General features: G+C 37.8%; 1 protein-coding gene across 1 annotated transcript in view; it reads right to left on the reverse strand.

Annotated features, from left to right (window-relative positions):
• Nucleotides 1-22315, reverse strand: part of anapc1 (anaphase promoting complex subunit 1) — a 59816-nt gene extending 37501 nt beyond the window's left edge. Inside the window, exons 1-25 of the mRNA XM_085369061.1 lie at nt 22179-22315; nt 21149-21388; nt 20633-20797; nt 20369-20411; nt 20186-20283; nt 18669-18751; nt 18338-18411; nt 18108-18253; nt 17872-18029; nt 17485-17613; nt 17184-17402; nt 16717-16812; nt 16527-16617; nt 15637-15702; nt 15370-15507; nt 15116-15259; nt 12540-12600; nt 10231-10286; nt 9272-9403; nt 8881-8955; nt 6917-7036; nt 5958-6127; nt 2884-2975; nt 1852-2000; nt 927-1005 (exon numbers count right to left, since the gene is read on the reverse strand). Coding sequence (XP_085225187.1) covers nt 927-1005; nt 1852-2000; nt 2884-2975; nt 5958-6127; nt 6917-7036; nt 8881-8955; nt 9272-9403; nt 10231-10286; nt 12540-12600; nt 15116-15259; nt 15370-15507; nt 15637-15702; nt 16527-16617; nt 16717-16812; nt 17184-17402; nt 17485-17613; nt 17872-18029; nt 18108-18253; nt 18338-18411; nt 18669-18751; nt 20186-20283; nt 20369-20411; nt 20633-20797; nt 21149-21364 — 2800 coding nt within the window. The 5' untranslated portion in view covers nt 21365-21388; nt 22179-22315. The remainder of the gene's footprint in view (nt 1-926; nt 1006-1851; nt 2001-2883; nt 2976-5957; nt 6128-6916; nt 7037-8880; nt 8956-9271; nt 9404-10230; nt 10287-12539; nt 12601-15115; nt 15260-15369; nt 15508-15636; nt 15703-16526; nt 16618-16716; nt 16813-17183; nt 17403-17484; nt 17614-17871; nt 18030-18107; nt 18254-18337; nt 18412-18668; nt 18752-20185; nt 20284-20368; nt 20412-20632; nt 20798-21148; nt 21389-22178) is intronic.
• Nucleotides 22316-22704: the final 389 nt, after the last annotated feature.

Raw genomic sequence — 22704 nt, forward strand, 5'->3', positions numbered from 1 at the left:
ATGGTCCAAAAAATACGGTAAATATATTAAAGCATTTTCAAATCTGTAGTAAAAACTGTAACCAAAAAAAGAACAAAAAAAAGAACATTAAAATGAGTGGTTAAAATAAAGGCTTGCAAAGAAAAGCGTCTGGACTTCTTTAAGTTGCTTGAAGACGTTTCACCTCTCATCCGAGAAGCTTCTTCAGTTCAAAGGTCAAATGGTGGAGAGTCCCAGATATAAACCTAGTAGGAGTATCCCCCCACAGAGGGACAAAAGGACCCCCTGATGATCCTCTAATCGCCTGAGCCAAGGTGTGAAACTGGGTGTGGGTCCCAATCAGCCAGAGTTTCGGGTGTGTTCATAGTAGGTTTATATCTGGGACTCTCCACCATTTGACCTTTGAACTGAAGAAGCTTCTCGGATGAGAGGTGAAACGTCTTCAAGCAACTTAAAGAAGTCCAGACGCTTTTCATTGCAAGCTCCTTTGACTACGATGACCTGGATGACTGAGAACCTTCACAGACACTTAAAATAAAGGCGACATTTTGTTCCTGATGAATGTGGGATTGTGTTTGAGTGGGATGGCATCTGTTTATTAAAAATAGCAACATAGTGCTCAAAAAGTCACTCTGGATTCTCAAGCATCTCTCACACAAAGCCAGTGTCCAAGTCAAGGCAAAAGTTCATCCAACACCTGCAGCAACAGCTGTTACCTTAGCGCTGTATTGTTTTTTGTTGAAATAAACACAAAGGAAATCAGGTGACACACAAACCTGCGTCACTCATCTTTCTTTCTGTGCTACTGGGCCCTGAAGCATGAAGGCAGGGGACTGGCAGGTAATAGGGGGTGGTTGTCAATAAATGAACCCAAACATGCATACCCACAGAGAAACACACAGTGCAGCATGCAAGAAAATGATCTTAAAGGTTAGTCACTAACAAACCTGCAGAAAGCTTGGCTAGGTACTTGGATACATCTGTTGAAGTAGCATTTTCATCTCCAATGACATAGAGAGCATAACTCTGGAAAAAAGGTTAAGAGAAGAGATGTAAATATGATACAAAAACACTTGCACAGTATAGATTTTTACTGCATAAAAAAATAAATATTGACATTTCCAGTGAAGAGCAGTTATATTTTCTAAAGAAAAAAGAAAGGGATAATTTAAATAAAACTGTTCTGTGAACTGCAATGAACTGATGTGATCAAAGCTTTTTGATGGATGAATATGAACCTCAGTTCTTCACTCCATCCTGTTCTAAGTGGTGAAGGGGAAAACCTTTAATCAAGAGGCATTTAGGCTTACAAGGAGGGGACTTAGAGTGCTCTCACACTTTACTTTACTCTTCCTATTGCCGATTCAGGAGATACTGTGCGCATCGAAATATGAGCCAGTACACGGTAACGAAAAATTGTGCCACAGTGATAATCAAAGCACATAAATTTGTGAACAAATATTTGAACAAACATGATAATATGACCAATGTTGTATCCATGTCTCTCTGTTGAGTACTGTCTTTTTAAGAGTGATATGAAGCACCAAAACTTAGGCCCTTCTTATTTATCACTGCATATCCATTTCTATGCAAAAAAAAGGAAGAGCAACATCATTTTTACACTGCGAAAGTACAAATGCCTGAGTGTCACCTGCACATGTGGTGCTTAATATTTTATTTTTGAAATAAGAAAAAAAGGTAAGGAAATATGGTTCATGAATTGCAGCTTTCTAACAATTCTATAAAGCAAGTTAAGAAAAAGGAAAGACGGACGGCATTAACTTCTTGGAGATATATAGATAGATAGTAAGCTACACTCACTATACTTGAAGAAAGTTATTTTATAAAATGACAGATGTGCTTTAATCGTACCACAACCAGCAGTCTGGTCCTCTGGCAGATACCCGGCAGGTAGGGGAAAGGTGGGCTCTCCTCTCCTCTCAAGCAGCTACTGAGCCAGCTGAACACACAGGGAGGCTCTGGTCTCAGGAAAGACGGCCGCTGCATTTGGCAAATCAGTGCTAAGAAAAGCCAGGTGAGGAAGAGGAGGGAGAAAGGTGGTGGGTGAGGTAAAAGAACAAGAGATAAAAGGGAGCTGGATGGTTATGTCACTTCATCCTTTCTCAGAAAACCACGTGCACAAAATAACAGCAACACTTTATATTCAACCCTGCAAGTATCCGTGTCACAAAGCAAATAACCACCTGACAGGTGTTCACATAATTTTTAGGACATCTGTCACGAAAACTTAGTGACAACAAGAAAACTTCCCCCGCACTGAGTCTTTATTTTTAACTAAACCTTGTTTATATTCAGACTAATTTTAAGTGCTATGTGTTGGGAATGCCCATCGGTAGAATTTCACACTCAAAACCAATCGGGTCAATCACAAGCAGGAAATTACCAGGAAGCAGGAAAGTCCACCCCTGTGGAAAGAATCCGTGCAATGGCCTCAAAAGCGTGTAAAAAACTATTCCTCTGTTCAATGGTGCTCTATCTCATAACAGCAATGCAAATGATTGGAATATTGTGAACCAATCACTGCTTAGCCTACATAAGGTAACATTACACTCATCTCATATTTAGAAAGAAGAAAAACAAAAAAAACCCCAAAAAAAATAACCCCAACAACAACAACACACCAACACACAATCCAACAATTGACAAGCTAGCTCAGTTTTTGAAAACCACAGCTGGACTGAGGGAAGATTACACGTTACAGTGCCTCGTCATGCAAATTTATTTTGCATTTGTTTACATTTGCAGCACCTTTAGGAGTCCAAGAAATACAAAGGAAGGCTGCTAAAACAGCTTTTACCAGCAGCAGACCATCCATCCTCCTGTTTAACATGTCTTGTCTGTTTCCTGACTTGATAATGTTACAGACAATTAAATAAGCCTTACCCTGGTCTATCAAGCAGCTCTCAGTGAAGCCACTAATTATTGAAGGGTAGTCTCTCCAGTACAGATCCACATACTCTTCAAGCTGAAGATCTCTGCAAACAGAAACAAACATACATTAGCATTCTTTAACAGTATTTTTTTTTCTACGTAGAAGAACATAAGGTTTATAACCTTCTATCAATGGGTTATTAAGTCTACCATGTACTAGGACTCACACATGCATATTTCACTGCACAGCTTTGGACTAAATTGCTGCAAGTAATTAAGAAAAGTCTAAAAATGGCTCAAATAGCCTCTGTGACATTTAACGTGTTTCAGGTTGTAATTAAATACACAGTGAAAGTAATTAACAGCAATGAATCATTATCTTTCAGCTTAGCATCAGATAATCAATATTTTTTAATCTTGGTACAAACCCCTGATTCCTACAGATTCTAGCTGTGTGTGCACTTGTAAGGAGCGTACAGTTATCCAGGTTTGTAATCTTTTTCATCTGAATTCTTTATTTCTTCTACTTCTAGCCATGTCTTGTGCTCCTTCTCTAAGTTGGTTCTTTTTTTAAGCGTCTATATTAATTAATGATAATGATAAACTGTAACTGGAAGTTGACTGTGGCTGCCATAAAGCCTCGAGATGAGAATACCCCCCATTGCATTCTTCATGTTTTGAAACTGGAGATGCACAAGATGTGGTTCTATGAGGAATCGGGGAGCAATGTATGGTCAAAGTAATGATATATCAATGACCAAAATGTGACTATTCATTGCTGTATCCGCCACTGTTCACTCTAATGGTTCAGTCACACTAGAGTAAAAACAACCACTGTAGGGACTAGGAAAAAGAAAAAACCGGTGATTATCCTGTGATTGCAAACAGCCAAATTAGTTGCGGTGACCCTAAAACTCTGACCATTTTGGATTGCAAAGCAATTCTAAAGGTCACCTTGAGGGAGGAAACCTGTCTCCAACCAACTGCGGTCCATTGTTGACTAACTCCAACCACTCTCAAACACACAGGCGAAGGTAAGTGCAAATAACTGCCTTCTAATTTATAAATGCAAACAGATTGCAAAAATCAATATGAATCAGTCTGTGCCAATGAGTGCAAATCATCTGTGATGTGTCTCTTTGCAGTAGTGTTCTTGACTCAACTGGTTGCCAACTGTATTCAGGTTCTATTCCTATATAAAATCCAGGTTACTGAGCACCTGTGTCATTTGACAGTTAAATCACAGTCCTGAAATAACTATGTCACTTTTTGAGGTGGATTTTATGAATTACTGTTTCAAAACTCTAAGATTCTTCCAATACTTTATACTGTGCAATTTTTGTGTATGTAAACGTCACCAACAACACAACACAGATTGCATATAATTGCCAACTTGACCCCATTCAACAGCAAACAGATAGCAGATGGACTCCATCTTATTGCTGTTTTATCACTGCTCTGAAACACTGAAGTCGTTTTGAATTTTAAAAAAAAAAAAAAAAAAAAAAAAAAAAAACAGTTACAGTTTTGATCTCTACTTGTGCCATAGTCTCCAACCACAGTTTTCCCTAGTTAGACTGTAGTATTAAAAAAGGGACCATAATTTACTTAACAAATGGATATATAAGCAAATATCAAAAGTCAGTAGAATATAAATATCACACTGTATTCATTAATACTTGACATGACCAATTAAGACAAAAAACTCTTCAAGAAAGTGTTTAGTTAGATTACAAGTAAAGCGAAGCCTCATATAACCAAGCTACTTAAAAATATTTATAACACTATAGGAAATGTAGGGAGGATTTTTCTGGCTTACATGTATTTGGGATTGCACCAAAAATGACCTAATCCAGAGAAAAAAAATGAAAAAGAACAACACGGAGAGACTGAGTTTTTCAAAACTGACAATCACGGGTTCACCACTTTAAAGCAGTTAACAGTTAAACTCGGAATAATATTTATCATCACTATCAAATTGGAAAAGAAGGTACTTCTATCATATATTTTGAACTATAAGTGTTGTATCATCTGGGCTAAAGAAGCACCATCAGGTTTGTTATTACTGCACATCCATGATGGTATGAGTGAGGATTAGAGCACATTGCAAAGTTGATTTGTGACTAGTTCATTCTGTTAAAGCACCATTAATGTTGAATATATCTGTATGGATCTGCTAGAGCAACATATGCTCTTATCCAGTGTCCTTTTCAACCAAGACTAAGGAAGATAATGACAAACCACAATGATTATGCAATGCAATAGCATGGCTCTATGATAAAAGTTTAGGAGTTAGCCTTGAAGCTGAAACAGTTGAAATTCATTTTTGCTTTCAAAACTAAAGAAACTGGTCTCTGCAGTTCACAGGCACAGAGGAAACAGACTGGTCATGTCTTGACATTATGTTAACAGGTTGTTTTAGATTTAACATAAAAACAGGTCATCCTAAAACTCCACTGTAAATTCTGCAAAGAAAATTAAAGCAACTGCTCATTTAAGGCATTGAGATTACTTATTTAAAACTGTTATCGTGCCAGTTAAATGCCTAATGAAACCATCAGAATCATCATTTAACCAGCTTAACCAGTTAATAAAGTACAGAGAATGCAAAAATTAGAACCATATTTGCATAACAACCCACATACTGACAATACAGGCCAATTACTCTAAGAGTACTTCATTCTCCCACTCTCCCTATTCTGTTACTGTCATTGTCACCAATAACCGAGGTCACTTAACAACCTGCTGAAGTATATTTCTCAGTAAAGAGCATGGATGGCACACAACACAAGCTTTCACAGAAAACAATGTGTGTTTTTCTTTTCTTCTCGTGGTTTGAGTTCACCAGTGGAAAATTAAACAAGGTTCTGTTTGTTTTGATAAATGTCGCCCAGCTCAAGGCTAGCATTTCTTTACGCCTCATAAAAATAAACAGGATCTTGTAAAAATGTTGGACAAGTATCTTATAGAAAGATTCGGTCATCTGGACAGCCAAAGCCAACTGAATGTAACTTACTTTCCTTATACAAGAAAAAAGAAACATAAAAACCTCAAACACACACACAGACAGCTAGAAGAATGGTTACCTAGCCAGCTGTTGCAGCAGGCAGACTAGTGATGAAGCTCTCGCTCGCTGCAGCTCATCCAGCTGCAGTTCCTGATAGAGCAGATGGAGGACATAGAAGAGTGCAGGGATGTGAGGGAACAGAGGAGCTGAACTGTCCAACTTCAGAGATGGACTGGGGGGAGAAGAAGCCTAGGACATTCAGTGGCAAAAAGAAAGAGCAGAAACATTAAATTAAAGGGGGAACAGGTTAAACAGGATGTAACAGGAGATTTTGTAATTGCCTGGAGATATAACAGCAAACTTATACTGACATGACATCGTGCAAAAACAATCAGGAAGACTACAAGTAAATGCATGCCAATGTCTTTTGCTCTTCTTTGCCAGAATTGTCCCCACAGTTAAGGTGAGCTCCAGCAGCCCTTCAATAACACCAAATGAAATTCGGTGTTATGTTCTTTGCACAATTTTTTACTTACTGTGGTTTTCCTTTAACCAAATTAAAGGTGGTATAGTTGCAGTGTTGAGCTCCCTTTTCTAATAATATTTCATGTTTCAACTATTTTGTCCACAACAATAATCACAAAAAAGGAATATAGGCTAAATAACAGAAAGCACCTCTGTGTATAAAGCAATACAAATCAGCAGTGCTATGAAAACAGAATCAAGGAGACTCAAAAGAAGGTCAGTCAAATCAACATGACTACAGTTTGCTAGTTCACAAAAGTCTGCAGGCATACTGAATATACCTACAATCAGTGTGCTGGGAATCTCTCATTGTTTTATCAGGAAATTTGAATGAGGAAAAAAAATAAGGTGGTGATGGAAGAAGAAGAAGTATGGTTGATTACACCTCTATTTGTGAGCATTAACTCTTATTCCAACAAATCATACCCATAATGTCTAAGCCCAAATACACCAACAAACAAACAGAATCAAAGAACATGCAGTATATGGATTCACCCAGTGTTTGGTACATACAGTGCACAGGCCTTCAGTTTCTGAAGTGACTGTACTATTGCCACTGGCATCCAGTGAAGTGGCAACGGGCAAGAAATTCATCTGACGGTGGTAATGGGACCCCATCAAGTAGTCCCAGTCCTACAGGGAGAGGAAACAAAGATAAACACCAGTCAAAAAGATAGCTTTTAAAACCAGAGACCAAAACATCAAATACAGTCAGTAAAATGTTATGTGAACTGCAAAATGATCTTTGAGACATTTCTGTGCATTTGGTCACTTGACAAGACAGACCGCATTTTGGTCCAACTCATGGCTCTCCATTGTTTATAATTTGATTGGTAAGGGGATGCAGATCGTTAGCAAAATAGAAACAATAATATGAATGATGAATGAGTTTGGAGAAAAAAGGGAGAGGCATGCAATTCAAAGAACATCATCCCTATAGTGAAACACAGTGGTGGGAGTATTATGGAACTGGAACTGGGAATTTCATCAATTTAGTTTTGAAAGAAAACTTCAAGCAGCAGCAAACTGGGTCTGGATTGTCAGTTCGTCTGCCAACACAACGATGACCCAAAATATGAAGCACTAGATTTTAAAGACCAAAATGATGTTACAGCACAAAGCCCTGATCCTACTGAAAATGTGTGAGGTGAACTGAAGACAAAGGTCGATTCTATCATCGGGGGGCTTATACTTTTCAGTTTGATTTTGTTTTTCGTGAAATAATTGTGTTTCTGTGGGCAAACTAAAATAATTTAGGTATCCAAATTAAAAATTGGGATGTTTGGAAAAAGCTATGCTGAATATACCTTGCTCTGACTTGGGAAAACCTTCAGAAATGAAATAATTCTAACAATTCTGCCCTCATCTTTATATCTTTGATGCAGCATGAAGACAACAGAGGTAAGAAGCTGACACTGTCGTCCAGTCTAATGTGACTCACACATTTCTTCAGGTCACACACACACACACACACTACAGCCTAAGCCTCCAGCTAACTGACATTTTCCAACCATATTTTGCTCTAATGAGAACACATTACTTAAGAAGCCAACCAATAATTAGGAATATTTAAAGAAGACTGTGGAGGGGCCATTTCAAGGGTTAAGACTTGGGTTTCAGATTTAGGGTTACAGCAAGGGGAAAGGGAACACATTGTGCCAATGTGAATCTCCTCAATGACAAAAGCACAAATATGTGTAACTATGTTTAGGATTGTAGGACAGATTACAGTCCCCCCCCCACTGCCCTCCTCCTAAGAGTAAACTGGGATTTCCCATCACACAGAGTTCTCCATGACTGTACTGGTTTACTTCTGGTTGCTTCTTTTTTTTCTTTTTTTTACTAAAATGTATTTTTTAAATCTTTAGGTTAAAGGCTTTATTATGTCCTTAAAACTTATAAACACAATAGCAAAAGTAAACAGCAAACAAGCTAAAATGAAAATAGCTGAAACTGTTTCAAAACAACAGTTTCTAAAGCATGAATTTGACCTTTAAAATTACTGTTTAATATAAGAAAGAAAAAGAAAAATTTTTACACTATTTTAGATCATTAATTTAACCAGGGAACTCTTACAGAGAAACAAGAAATTATTTTTCCAGGAAATTCTGGCCAAGGGGCCACCACAAGCAGTATATAGAACAAATGTAACTTTAGTAACTGAGAAAATTAAGACATGGAAAGAAGTCAAGGGATGTTTCATGAGACTAGAAATCATTAGTGATATATATTACTTTCTAAAATCTGCAATTTGGGGGATTCAAAAGTATATAAGTATAATATAAGTATATTCAAGAGTATTGAAGCACTTTCTTTTTGCTGTGTTTTCTTTTATAACACTTGTTTCACTGTCTCACTATGTGAGACAACCCTTGCATGCATAATTGATTGTTAAGGGATTATAAGTCTACAAGCTGTAATCAAGCTTGATAATTGTGCTCTAAAACATCACAACAGCTCACACTTAAGTAACACACCTCATCAGAACCTCCATCGGAGGGACGAGCCTTCTTGGCTGCAATCACTGGAGAGAGAGGCATTTCAAAATGCAGCTGTGAAAGTAGGAAGGAGGACAGGGAGCAAGGTCAAGACATTCAAATTACAGTTTAAAGCCACAATAGGATTTTTCTAGTCAAGAATTAAAAAAAATAAAAAATAAAAAATAGTTCAAAGCAGACCAGGCTTTTGGCTGCCAAGAATCATTTTGTATTAATGTACAAGATTTTTACTGAAAGTTTCATTTTTAAATCTACTCAGTATGACTGCAAATGTCATTAATTATGAAACAAATTGGAAAGCCATTTCTACAATACATTAACTGGAAATTACAATTACAGTTTAAAAAACAAAATACAAATGCTGACTCACATTTCGTGTCCAGGTCAGGCGCTCGGTGTTGTAGCCCATCAGTGTCATGAAGCAGGTGACAAACAGGCTCCACTCTGTGTGGGCACTGGGACCTCCAGGTGCATTGTAGATGTTATACCATTTCACCAAAACCTGTTGCATTTAAAGAATTTAGCAAAACTAAATGAAAATAAAGAGTATATCTGCATGTTTGTGTGAAAATAAAGCCCTGAAAAACATAATTTTGTCATTCAGCCTCTTACTCTACCTAATGAGATCCTATACAATTTCTGCCAAAGCCTAATGAGGCTGTTATTGTATACATTTCCTTCTTTGTTTTTCCTTCTTGATTAGTTGGAGACAGTTAGTTGGTCAACTCTGATGTCATACTCTGTACACTAACCACGACTGAGTAACATTTAAATAAACATGATGGAGAGCTTACGCTCTAAAGGTTTCAGTGCTTATAAATAGCACAGCTTGAGGTTACCTTTCCTGAGTATAAAATTTCCTACACAATATCATACACAAGTCCCAGATTCAGACCATCCTTCTTGATGTCTGGATTTGGATTAAATTGCAAATACATTTACTTAAGACCATCAACACAAGTTTTCCCAATTTTTTGCCCTTCATTTCAGTTTGAAATGCATTTGTGAACATACGATGGCCAAATTCAATTATGTGAAACCTTTCCCAAAAAATTAAATCATGGGTAAAGATCCAGATCCAGACTGACCAATCACAGGTAGAATTTTCATGCAAACCCATCAATAGTTTTTTGAGTAATCATCTGAACGAACACGTACGCACGCACGCGCGCACACACCTCCTTGGTAGAGTTAATAATGCACTGAATTAAAATTATTGGCAGACTGGTTAAGTTGTTATTCTGAATCTTTGCTTGTCTGCGCACAATGTCAAGTTTTTAACTAATACATAATTTGTAACTGAAATTCCACATGTTCACTTCCACCAACCTTCATAGCAGCTTCCTTAGGCAGGATAAAACGAATTGCCTCAAGGCACTTTCTCACTGAAATACACGAAGGGGAACAAGGGAAATAGCAAAAGTGTCACAGTTCATGGTAGTTAGGTGTGAAATTCACAATCATATGAGGCAATTCAGAAAACACACATTTACTAACATTTTTTCTATATAATGGATGGAATTAGATAACCATTGTACAGTTTTATTAGTTATATTACATTTAAGAATAATAATCATTAAGAATGTGAGAAAACAAAACATTAGTTTTTCTAAGATACAATAATTTCAAAACAGGAAAAGATGAAATACATAAAAGGTTGCTGGTTGGATTCTCTCAGCTGTAGAAAATGGTGGAAATGTTATTGTAAAAGTGTTAAATTCAGTAAAACCACTGCCTGAATTCTAGGCTTAAAACTAGAGCTAAAACTTTTAATACTTGTGCTACCAACCACAGACAAATGGAAGTTTAGAAACAAACACAAAAAAAGTGCAATACAATTATTTTTAACAGATTTTTTTTAATGAATCTCATCCTGATCTGACAATTTCCACCTATCATCCTCTACCCCCCAAAAAGAAAAATGGAAATTACAAACTAACTACCACAACAACAGTAATTAGCGCTACCATGTCTCCTAACAACTCTGGCCAATCAGATGCTTAATCAACATCACTGGGAATCTTAATTGGACACCCAGAGTTGGAAAGGTCAAGAAAGAGGTAGCTAAATGCCATTTCATTAGAGGAAGAAAGCCTTGTCTACAGGATCGATTACAAAATAATGGAGAGCAACATATGAACAAGACACAAAGGCAGGTACACAAGGCAGCAAGAGTGATACACACTGCTTAGTGACAATGAAGGCTTTAAAAATAAAAATGAACAAAAGCTAGAAGAGAAGGTTCATGGTCACAGTAGATCCACTAGTGGTAGACAACAGATGAAATCATCCAGCTGACCTCAAAGTTAATTGGTTAGAAAAAAAATATCTGTAATTTAGTTTAATTATTACAAAGTACATGGTCATCAGCTACTATGTGCTATTGGGAAATGAAATCATCGGGGAAATGAATAGGTCTGTCTGCTGTTATACCATAGAGTTTGTTTTACCAGCTGAGTGGTCTTTCCAGAAAAACAAACAGTAATTTTCCATTTCATGTGGAAAATCTTACATAAGAAAACGAAGCAGACAGAGCAGACAGTCAGAATCTTTGGAAAAGTTTGGAAGGTTTAAAGTTAAAAAAGGCATTTATTTTTTTAAGTTAATACCTTTGGATGATTATCTAAAAATGCTGATTAGATAATCAAAGGCTGTGGTACAACATAGCAAGAAAATATATATTATGCAAATCTGTTTGTTGGATCTTAAAAATGTTATTAACCCCCCCCCCCGGCAGGTACTTTTAAACAACTGAAAGGATAATGACATTTCAGTAAAGCCAAAAGGTGAAAACCTTAACCAAAAAAAAAGAAAAAAAAGAAGTGGCAACAGTGGTTTTATCAGCAGTGGCAAAGATGCTGCCCCACATTTGTTTAGATAAAAGCTGCTAAAAGCTTTTAGTACTACCTGAAAAGAAGAAGATCCCTCCATTTTTATTCCCACTGTGAACTGATGTTAATGGTTTAGCAAAAGAACAGGCTTTTTAAAAACAGTGAAAACACCAAATAGATTTGTTGACTAATTTTTACATCAAGCCTGTGTAAGAGATTACACAATAAGAGCAGATGTGGATATCTGTGCTTCTGCACATCTAAAAACAACTGTGTCATCTTTCCAATTCACCTCAGCATAGCAGGCCATCTGTTTCCAGATATTTTATTACCAGAGGTTCAGACACACATTACATTTCGCTTTCAGTTCATACATGTACGACCTTTCCTTTCCATTTCCTGAAGTAGTTATGATGCACAACATCATTCTGTTAAGCCATATATAAAGATTTGAGCTACATCTATTATTTACAATAGATTTAACTATCCTCTTTAATAGATTAAAAAAAAAATAATTAACAATTCTGGTGTTGTGAAAGTGTTTATCAGTGTAATGTTTTGTGCTTGCTGCCCATGTGTGTCTGCCTCATAATGGTCCTCAAGACATCAAGATTATATGTCACTGTGGACACGATGCAGAGAGGCTCTCAAACCTAATTAAAGGACCTCACCGCACTGACTAAGCGATCTGTGTGTGGTCTCACTTAAAATGTACACGCCAACATTGTCGGCTGCAATGTCAACTCTTAAATGTGTGAGAGCGTTTCTTTGATTTATTTTTTTTAAATGTATATATGTGTGACTCACCCAGGTCTGAAGTAGCAATCTCTGGGATAGAAATCCTCAGCATTGTGCCAATGCTTAGTTCCTGGAGAAATTGTGGAGACAGATTGTGCATACATTTAAATTATACTCTTTAAGTTCAATTTCACATCAATTTTATATCAGTGCAAAACAGCTGTTTGTGAGCACAAAACTGATAAAAGACCTCAACAGAGAAAGCCTGATTGCAAATCTCAGAAAAAAGAAACTGGTGTGTGCAATAACTCATTGTCTTCGGGTATACTAGACAGAAACACTAAACAACAGCAAATAACATTTAATTACATGCAGTCAGAAACTTCCTGGCTGCAACTTAAGCTGATTAAACTTTCAAGCACTACTCCAATCACTGATGTCACATCAGGCGTTCTTACAGCATTTTGTCAAAAGTGCAACACACATGAAATTTTCAACCCATAACTTGAAACAAAATGCTTCGAAATATTTCAAATAAAGATTCCTGTATTGATTTGTCATAAAATAAGTAGTCTGATCTTCATCTATAATTAATCTCTGCCTGTACATCCTGTAAAGATCACACCATAAGTAAAACTTGCTAACACCTTTGTTCATGTGTTCATTATAAGAAAAAGATTGAAAAAGGAAAGTTTTGAAGGACAGAATAGAAAGTAACCATTAAAAACATAATTACAAAACATCCCATGTTTGCAAAAGACAAAATGGAGGTTTAACAAAACTTCTTTGCTTTGTTGTTAGGCAAGCTAAACCTGGACCTTCGGTGAAAATTAACAATGTTGAGTATAGAAGTGAAGAAAAAAATAAATAAATTTTAAAAAAAAAAGCACTGCACAACAACACCTAAACATCTACGCAACTCTGAAGAATGGTTTAGTTGTGTTAGGGATGCCTTGAGTCTTTGTTAAAAGAACGATGAATTCTAAATTGTATTCTTTATGCCGGGTCAAGGCATTTCTGGTGTCCAATTCTGGTGTGACTGTGAATGAGGACTGTCTCTCTCTATTAGCCTTGTGATGGACTGGCGACCTTCCTAGGGTGTACCTCAGGTGGATTTCAGGGCCTTTGTGACCTGAAACTTGGGAGAGTTGGTGGTGTTGGTGATGCAACAAGACAATGACCTAAAGCACACCAGTAAGTCAACAACAGAATAACAGAATTTTTTAAAACGTGCGTTGAAATGGTCAAGTCAAAAGAGTCCCGTCTTCAACCAAATGACTTCCTCTCTCTGCTGGGTTTAATCAAGACATCCCAGAAATACTGATGAACTGAAACAGTTACATGAACACTCCAACAATTCTTCCTGTTGATGTGCAAGTCTAAGAAGCAGCTTCTTGATGCTAAAGAAAACTCAACAAGATATAAATTATAGGGTTCACTTAATATTTCATGATTGCTTGCACTCGTTTTACTTTTCTTCATTTTTTCATTATGTGTTTTATCCAATTGTAAAGTGTCCTTGGGTGTCTTGAATTATTATTACTATATTATTATTGCTATACTTTACGAGTAATCAGTTCACAAGTTGCGGTAATTCCGAGCATTTCCTGTCCTGCAATTATGTATACAGCAGCATTTTTCTGTTGCAGCAAGTTATATCCAATTATTCTACCAGCTGCATCACAGCTAATATCATCAGCTGAAAAGAAAAATAACCAAATCAGTCACTGAGAGCATGCAACTTTCACATTTTCACCAGGATTATAACTGTATATTTCCAATTATTTTGAATAGCTGTGCTCTAGATGGAAAAACAGACCAAAACCTCTCATCACATTTTCTCCAGCAGGTTTTGTCCTGTTCTTGTCATTTTTTCATGAAAGAAACCCTGATGTGAAACTCAACAGGAGCAGGAGGTTTGAAAAGTCCAGTGCGCCGCATTAGGAACAATTAGTCTCTGGATTGACATATTGAGGTCTCAAACAGAAATTCAATGAGCAAAGTCAAAAGAGCAGCAGCCTGCAGACAGAAAGCTTTCTGATGATGTATAAGAGAAAGAAACAGTGATGTTTGGCTGGTGTGTAACTTAGAGAATAATGTAAAGTCCTGGAGCTGAAGAGAGTGTCTAGACCAAGTCTGACAGGATTAACCCAAGAGGCAGAAACACGAACAACGTTGCTTTTGTAACCGTCATTCACAAATATGAATGTGCCTGAATCACTTGTGCAGACACAGATAGACATGAGAAACAAGAAACAACACCTTAAGGGAGAGTCTCACTATGTTGTCGTGGTGCAGTAGCAGTCAGTCCAAATTTCACTTGATGCGTTTTTACCCTCCACTGCACTGACAGCTGACAACCATCTTTTGGCAGTTTGTATCCGAAAAGTCCCCTTCTAATAATCAGCTCTGTATATGTCATTAAACTCAGATGAGTTAAAAAATTAGGACACCAAACATTAATTTGAACTTGTGTTTTGTTTTGGCTTTGATTTGATTACATCATCTGTATCATGTACTGACTGTGAGTGTGTGGATGACCGATCATCTGAGTTAATTCCCCATGATTACAAAACACACGTTTTACCTATTGTTGAGGGAAAAAAAGGGATCAATGCCATCTATGTTAAACACAGAAAACCTACCAGAGTCACCCGGTTGCAGACAGGATCACGTAAGGCATTGATGTAGGGTGTGGCTGGCTGAAATGTGTAATCCTCCAAAAAGGAAGCATCATGGTGTTTAATGTTTGGACCCCTTAGCCCTGTCACTGGTGAAGGCATGGCATCCTGAAGAGAGGTGTTAAAATAGAGAGGTGAACCAAAGGAGTCAAATGTACCAGATATACAGTACACACTTAAAAAGCAAAGAAAAGTGCATTTACAATGCATGTTAATACCTCATCAAGTCTTTGGAGATGCCTACTGCCAGCGTTAGCAGGTGTGCTAACAGTTTCCACTGGAGTGCTGCGGTGAGGGAGGTGATTGGTCAGGCTGAAGGAGGGTGACAACAGTCCAGGCACAAACACCTTGCTGACCTAGGTGACAGCCAAGAAAGCAATCCCATGATTCATTACACCGTTAAATAAATAAATCAATCAATCAATCAATCAAAAAATCTGAGAACTCAATTGTCATCTACAGGAAGCAAAGGCAGCTGTGCTTACCCTGGTGATTCCTGTATAGAGAACCAAACTACCACAGGCCTCCAGAACTAGCATGGCATCTATACTCTGAGGAGCAAAGTTTCATTGTCAGAAACACGTTGAATGTTACTCCAAAAAAACCAAACAAACAAACAAAAAAAACCTCCTGCTGTAATTTCCCCAACTGTCAACAACTTAATACAAAGAAAATTATCAAATATTCACACAAGATGCTAGAACCTGTAAATGTGCATACCGGTACTTAAAAAAAATAACTTAAAAGTTGAAATGATAATGAATAAACATAAATCACTGGTTTCTGCTCCAAAATTCAAGCATCCAACTCCATAGTTTTCCTGGGAGACCTCAGGTCACATGGTAGTTTTACCATCCAGATGATGGAGAAAACTAAACGTTTCAGGAAAGAATGACCAACCTGATCTAAACTAGAAAAAACATTTTGCTATTAGACTTTTTTGATAGGCATGGACCGGACATAACCGCCACTATGATAAATAATTACAGTTTTATTTTTAAAGTTTTAATTACAGTTTTTCACAAAATCCTTTGCGGAACAGATTTATCTCATGTATATACACACATTAGTTCCTGTAGGTAGCAAGGAAAACCTTAATTATATCTTGCAAAACTTGTAATCATCCGGATAAGATTTAAAAAAAAAATAAAAAATAAAAAAAAAATACAGGAAGGCCTTCTACACAATGTTTACAACTTTACACCACCCATGCAACAATTTGTTAAGGTGGAAGAGACTGCTAAGGGCTATTTTCAGCACAGTACAGCACCATAAACTTCATACAGACTCTTGACTCTAATGAATACAGTTTTCCCCCGTTTTAACTTTTGTGCTTTCCCTTTCAACTCTCCAATGATAGAATTTTATAATGCACCTGCAGAGGCTCCGCATCTTTAGCAGGGATGGTTGTGACAGAGGGGAAGATGAGCTGTGACGTATCATTGCTCTCAATAAACTTCACACATCTGCAGAAAATAAAATGATCATGAAAAAAAAAAGTTAACTTGTGAACTCACATTTCACAACAAATTAAGGTGGACAAAGATGTGTGTATGTTTGTTTACCTGAGCTGTTGGTGAGATTCCACCAGGAAACACAAGTAATGATTCTCACAGAGATCAGAGGTCAGGAATACTTTAGATGCCTGGCTGCTCATTTCCCTGTAAATGGTAAAAAGAGATGCTAACTGATGTCAAACAGCAGAATTTGCTAAATTGGAACAGCCTAAAGCAACAGAAAGAACTGTATTACATAGAATACAAATGATGTCTTTTAAAAAAAAGTTGTGTATTATGCAAACACAAAGAGCAAGTTGCTCACAAACTTTGATCTAAAGGCTAATGAACAACTTTGCAAGACCATTCAAGCTTTCATTGCTTATTGTTTTTTCCTTTACTGATTAAAATAGCCTCACATTTACAATACGACAAAAGAGTTACAGGCTTAAAAGCAATTTTTACATTTTTAAGAGCGGCCTTTGAGCTAAAACTAGTCAAAAGCTTTGAAGTTAGATTTCAATGCTGCCAATTACCTGTTGGAGCCAGCAGTGACCGCCTCACTCCATAGCTGCTCCATGCAGAGGTCAGGTATGATAGGTTCCATCTCTGGGACCAACACTGTCTCATTGATAGTACTGTTGGGAGATGCTAACAACCCATGGTGCCCCCTGGGGGATGAGCTGTGCAAAGACGTGTTGAAACGAGCCACACCTGAAAAGGATGGAGCTGCCATGCCTGGAGAGTGGGCACGGCTGAGACAGGAGGACAGGGGATAAGCATTTTTCAGTTTTTACCTATTATGGGTATGGTCCTCATTGGCTAGGTTAACCTCACCTGAGGGCGGCCATGTTGGATATACTCGGAGAATGAACTCGAGAGTGAGTTCCTGGTGAGGATGTGACAATCCTGCTCTGGTGGCTGTGCAAAGCACTGTAGTGGAGGGGAGAGCTGGAACCAACAGCACTGCAGGAAGAAAAACAGTAACCAGGTCAGATGCTGACGTTTTGGTCTCCAAGTTTTTAACTTGTAATTATTTTTAAGGCAATATAATCCATTAAGTATCACTTTATTGTTCAGTCTGTATGACACAGCAGCAACCCCAATAACTGAGGAGCTGTCTTTAGACAGTGGGACTTTTGCTTTACTCAGAAATGTCACAAGACGCTAACTAATTCCTGCCCGTCTGCTAATCACTTGATTAGGCTGCTCCACTTTCAGTACCTTGTTCCAGTCCCAAGACCATGCCCACTTGGACCAGTGCCACCAGGGGAGTCATGACGGGAGACATTCCGCAAATGAGAAGTGAGAAAGCCTGAAGCCATCAGACCCAACGGTGTCCCAACCGGTTCTGCCGGACACCGCAGGACTGTAGAGCGCTCCTGACAGGGTTAAAAGGCTTTAGTTTAGGAAGAACTTAGTTGGTTTTAGTGTCTTTGTGTGTATTCATGATCACTCACATCATGTGTGACTTTGCGCAGAGTCCAGACAGAGTGTATTCCTTGAACTGTGTCATATGATACAACTATAGACGGCTGACAGCAGGTGAACACTATCTTCATGGCCGAGTCAGACACATACTGCACACGGGAGCCTTCAAACAGGCCTGGAAAAAAGAATACGCACAAATTCAGGAAAAATATGAAATACGTTCACAAGATCTCATTCTGAGAAGATCAGTGTCTCATACCTGCAGGTTTACACACAACTGGTGCGATCTCATCTAGAGGATGCAGCATGCTGAAAACTGTGGGCAGAGGTTCCCTGTATGGGGGGGTGGGGGGGTGGAATAAGAGCTCAATCCCTCGTTTATATACTTTGTTTGTGTATGTAGGTCAGTGTAGAAATGTCTGTCACTACATTATTTCACATGGATGCACTGATTAATCGAAACATGTGTCATGTAGAATAGAATGCCTTTATTGTCACTATACAGTTGTACAATGAGATACAATGAGATACAGAGATACAAATGTACTTGTGAAGGCATGTGATTGCAAGTGCAGAGTGTGAGCACATACCCAGGGGGGCTGAAATGTGCATCATTTGCTGTGTTTTTACGTTCCATAAGAAGTCCAAACTTTGTTGCCCACACATTTGACACCTTGAAAAGAAAAGACAGTACAGACTCATGAAACATTTTTAACAGATGTCTGGTATCAACAATTTTTAAAAACACTGATGGCAGCCGATGGTACTCCCCAGCCTCCTAGTAGAAGTATGAATTTCCAAATTTTACATCGCCTTGTTCTCATGAGGTCAAGGTTTCTGAGATTCAAACTAGTACAAGATTTTTAGTAGATACACCGATGGTATAATTTTCAAAATCCTATGTGACTTCATTCTTAAGTTATTGCATTCACAAACTTGGGTGTCCATATAGCCCCCTTAAATGCTAAACCGTTCAATATTTTGACCTGCATTTAAAACAATAAAAAAAAACTGCATTCTGTTTACACAGATCCATCCTGACCAGTAAATAATAAAATTCATAGTTAGGTTAAATTTTGTCCAACAATCATGAATAAAGTCTCTGTCAGATATTTATTTTAAGGCTAGAGGTGCCACTTGTTTTCTTTGCTTTCCTAGAGTAGTTTAATACAGCCTTATATAAATGAATATTGAAAAACTGACAATATTCACAAAACTTTGCATTTTACATCCCAACTATTAAAATTCTTATTTAAAAAAATGGTTACTTGTACCATTTTTAAATTATCTTGAATAACTTTCTATTGAAACTAATACTAATGATATTCTCTGCCACTTAAAAACAGCACTGAAAGGTTAAGAAAAGTGCAACACCCTGAGAGCTTCAGTGTCAGGGACACCACAGCAGTGGGGATTCTTCCTGTCACAAAGGCTCTCACAAGGTGTTTCTTGCCTTTCTCACAACACCAACCCACGGTTTGCTTGCCCCTTTATTAAATTCAGTTATTTAGTAAGAGTGTATGTCCAACCTTTCCCGTAAGAAAATATCAAATGCTTTATCACGAATGCCTCAAGTTTAAAAAAACAAAAAAACAAAACTCAAACGTTGAAAACACATCCTGAAATCAAATTATATTTTGTTGGTGTGCAACAGACTACTGAGTGAAAGACACTCGTAAATACACAAAGCTATGCACACACATAAACTCACACACACTTACTTCCCACTATCAGTGATGCAAATTTTCTATCATTACTGGTTAACCAGAAAATGGTTAACCAATAATGGCTCTGAGAAATATCCCTAATCCAAACGTGGTGGGTTGTGTGGTTTTAGTTCAGCAGCGAGGTGGGGTAATGTTTCAGAGACTTATGCATCCACTAATCAAATTATCCTTTTATTCAGCAGTGTTCTGGAACATGGGAGACACACAAAGAAGCCTGCAGTTACTGCTGCATGTCAGCTTGCATCTGTGTTGAGGTGAAAGTTTAGGTAGTGGAGGTCCAACTGAGTCACACAGATTTAAAAGAATTTTGTGGCTCATGTGTAGACCCATCTCTTTCGCTGGATATAAACATTCCCCATTAATATTGCTCTATACCTCACCTGGAAGGGCAGTGGTGAGATGAAGTCTTTTCCAGTCATGGTGTGAACATTAACACAGCTACTCTGGACAATACACACTGTGAGCTCCACTTCTTCATCTGCAAAACATTAAAAACATTCTGTGTTTTGTTCATCAGGACTGCAATATGAATAAGCAAAAAACTGCACAAAAAGACACAGTACCATCATTCTTCTTGTGAGGAGCAGCAAAGTTGCACCACAAGGCCTGGAAATAATACAAAAAAAAAAAAAAAAAAAAACTGTTTCAAGTCTTAGAGCACAGAATCCTGACAATCATCGTGGGTGATATACAACCTATATAGTAAAGCAAAAGCCATACTGATTCCTGACAGAAAACAAGATGGTCCCTCATTTGCCCTTAGAAATGAGAATGGACAAGCACAATTATGAGAGACCATGTAGTACACAAAACAATTAGAAACAGACCTGCTGCACTGGGCTGTCAACAGTGAAGGCCTTATATACACTGGAAGCTTGAGCCCTACTACCCTGGCTCCAGACAACCACGTTTCCTGCTGCATAGAGTTCTTCTTCAAATTCCACATCTTCCTCTTTGACTCCCTTGCAGCCCTTCCTAAGCTGCCAAAATTCCTGTCATTCAAAACACATCAACACAAAAACCAAATCAAAACCACATTTGAGCTTAACAACACATTAAGTACTGCAGTGCAGCAGTGTTGTAACAATTGCACTGACTATATTAGTGTAAAAAAATAATTAAAGATTTAAAGTAATTAAAGATATGTTAATGAAAAAACAAATTTAAACGCTTTAGGTGTATTCTATTTACCATTTTCCTTCTTATATTTTTACTGTTTAATACACACCAGTTCCTCTGAAGAGCAGGTCAGGAGAACAATTCAGGCTATCCATTAAATAAGACTGTTAGATGGCCCACTCCTATTATGAAAAATTATAGATCATAATACTAGACACTCTCACCCTCTCTCTCTCCTGCAGACTGACTTCCTGCAGGGACCCCACCAGGCCAGCAGCACCATCTGATGCCCACAGCTCGGAGGCAGGCTGGAGCTCTCTGAGCTGCAGGTTGAAGGCGTTTGGATGGTTCCTGCAGTGCTCGCGGCCAAACGGGACAAATGACTGCAATTCCCCTGCGGCAATCATCGTGGCTGTCTCTTCATACACGACTTCCGACATGAGTTTCAGATATCAGCATTATTTCTGGGAAGAACAGAGTTTGAGGTATAAATAACAGTATTTAAAAGCAAGCAAGACCTTTTTTCAGACACAACTGAAGAGCATCACCAATTTGCGCCATACCAGTCCGTTTAGCTGTAGTATTCATATCCATTATTTAATACGATAAAAAATAAAGTATAGATCCTCGAGACAAGTTTACTGTAGTACTTAAGAACAAAGAGTTTCACATAAACTGTTCTCTTCTGTCATTTTCTCTTTATGACATTAATGATGACATCACTTTTATCAGTAGCTTATCTGTAAAGTACTGTGAATACCAGTGAGTATAAGATGAGGTGTAAATACACTTCCTCTGCGTAAATAACTTTAATTTACTTGACTGAAGGACAGATTGCATTACTGGTGGCTAAAAAATGTTCTCTATTAACACATCGACAACTTAGCTGGCTGAAGCAGGCTCACTGGACCTTTACTATTACTAAAACTATCCCGTTAGAGGGGTCAACATAGTAGGAGATAGAAATCTCATTAACAATTTCCACAGGACTTCCACGGTAGCAAGTTTCTGTTGACTTTGATAGACGCGACATGCTAGAAGTTAGCTGGAAGTTCTTACCTCAAAAACTCCCCCAAACAAAGTTCGGTACTCTACAGAAACTAAGACGCTGTAAATTACATAAATATACAACTTGACAGTCAGCTATGAGTCTGCATGCTGACACTAAACACCATTGAAACGGCCCGACTAGCATGCTAGCTATCGTTAGCTGCAGCTAGCTTTCAGCTTACAAGGAGACATTTAGCCGCTAACCTGATATTAAGGAATAGTCTGGCCCTTGTCGCGGAGTCCTTATCTTTCCTTTCAATGCGTCTCGCTTGAGCACAACGTTGTCACCCTACAAACATAAAAACAAGTGGCAAATTCCGTATTCGCCTATAGCAGGTTTTCAAATGAGCGCGGACATCTTTGCTGTCCCGACATCCCATTCCTCCACGAGTCAGCCAATCAGCAGCGAGGAGGCGATATGTTGACATCTGATAGGCTGCCTCCGTCAGAGCTATGGACACTGCTGTGAAAGACTGATGATCAGGATGTCTTATGTAAGTAATTCAGCCATAAATTAAAAATATAATATAATTAATATAAAATAGAATTTAAAAAATAAAATAATAGTATTTCTAGAAAATCTAGGTATATATAGATATATGAAGATGAAAAATAAATAAATAAAATGAAACTCAGTTGTTTATGTCTTTCTTTAGGGACATTTACTATTAGAGACCATTGGTAAATTTGCACTTGAGGCTTCCAGTAAGGTGAAAGCTGTCGGAAAGGA

The sequence above is a fragment of the Diplotaxodon limnothrissa genome, linkage group LG13 (assembly GCF_057381915.1).
Source record: "Diplotaxodon limnothrissa isolate DT_005_m linkage group LG13, D_limnothrissa_male_GT1.1, whole genome shotgun sequence".
Lineage (NCBI taxonomy): Eukaryota > Metazoa > Chordata > Actinopteri > Cichliformes > Cichlidae > Diplotaxodon > Diplotaxodon limnothrissa.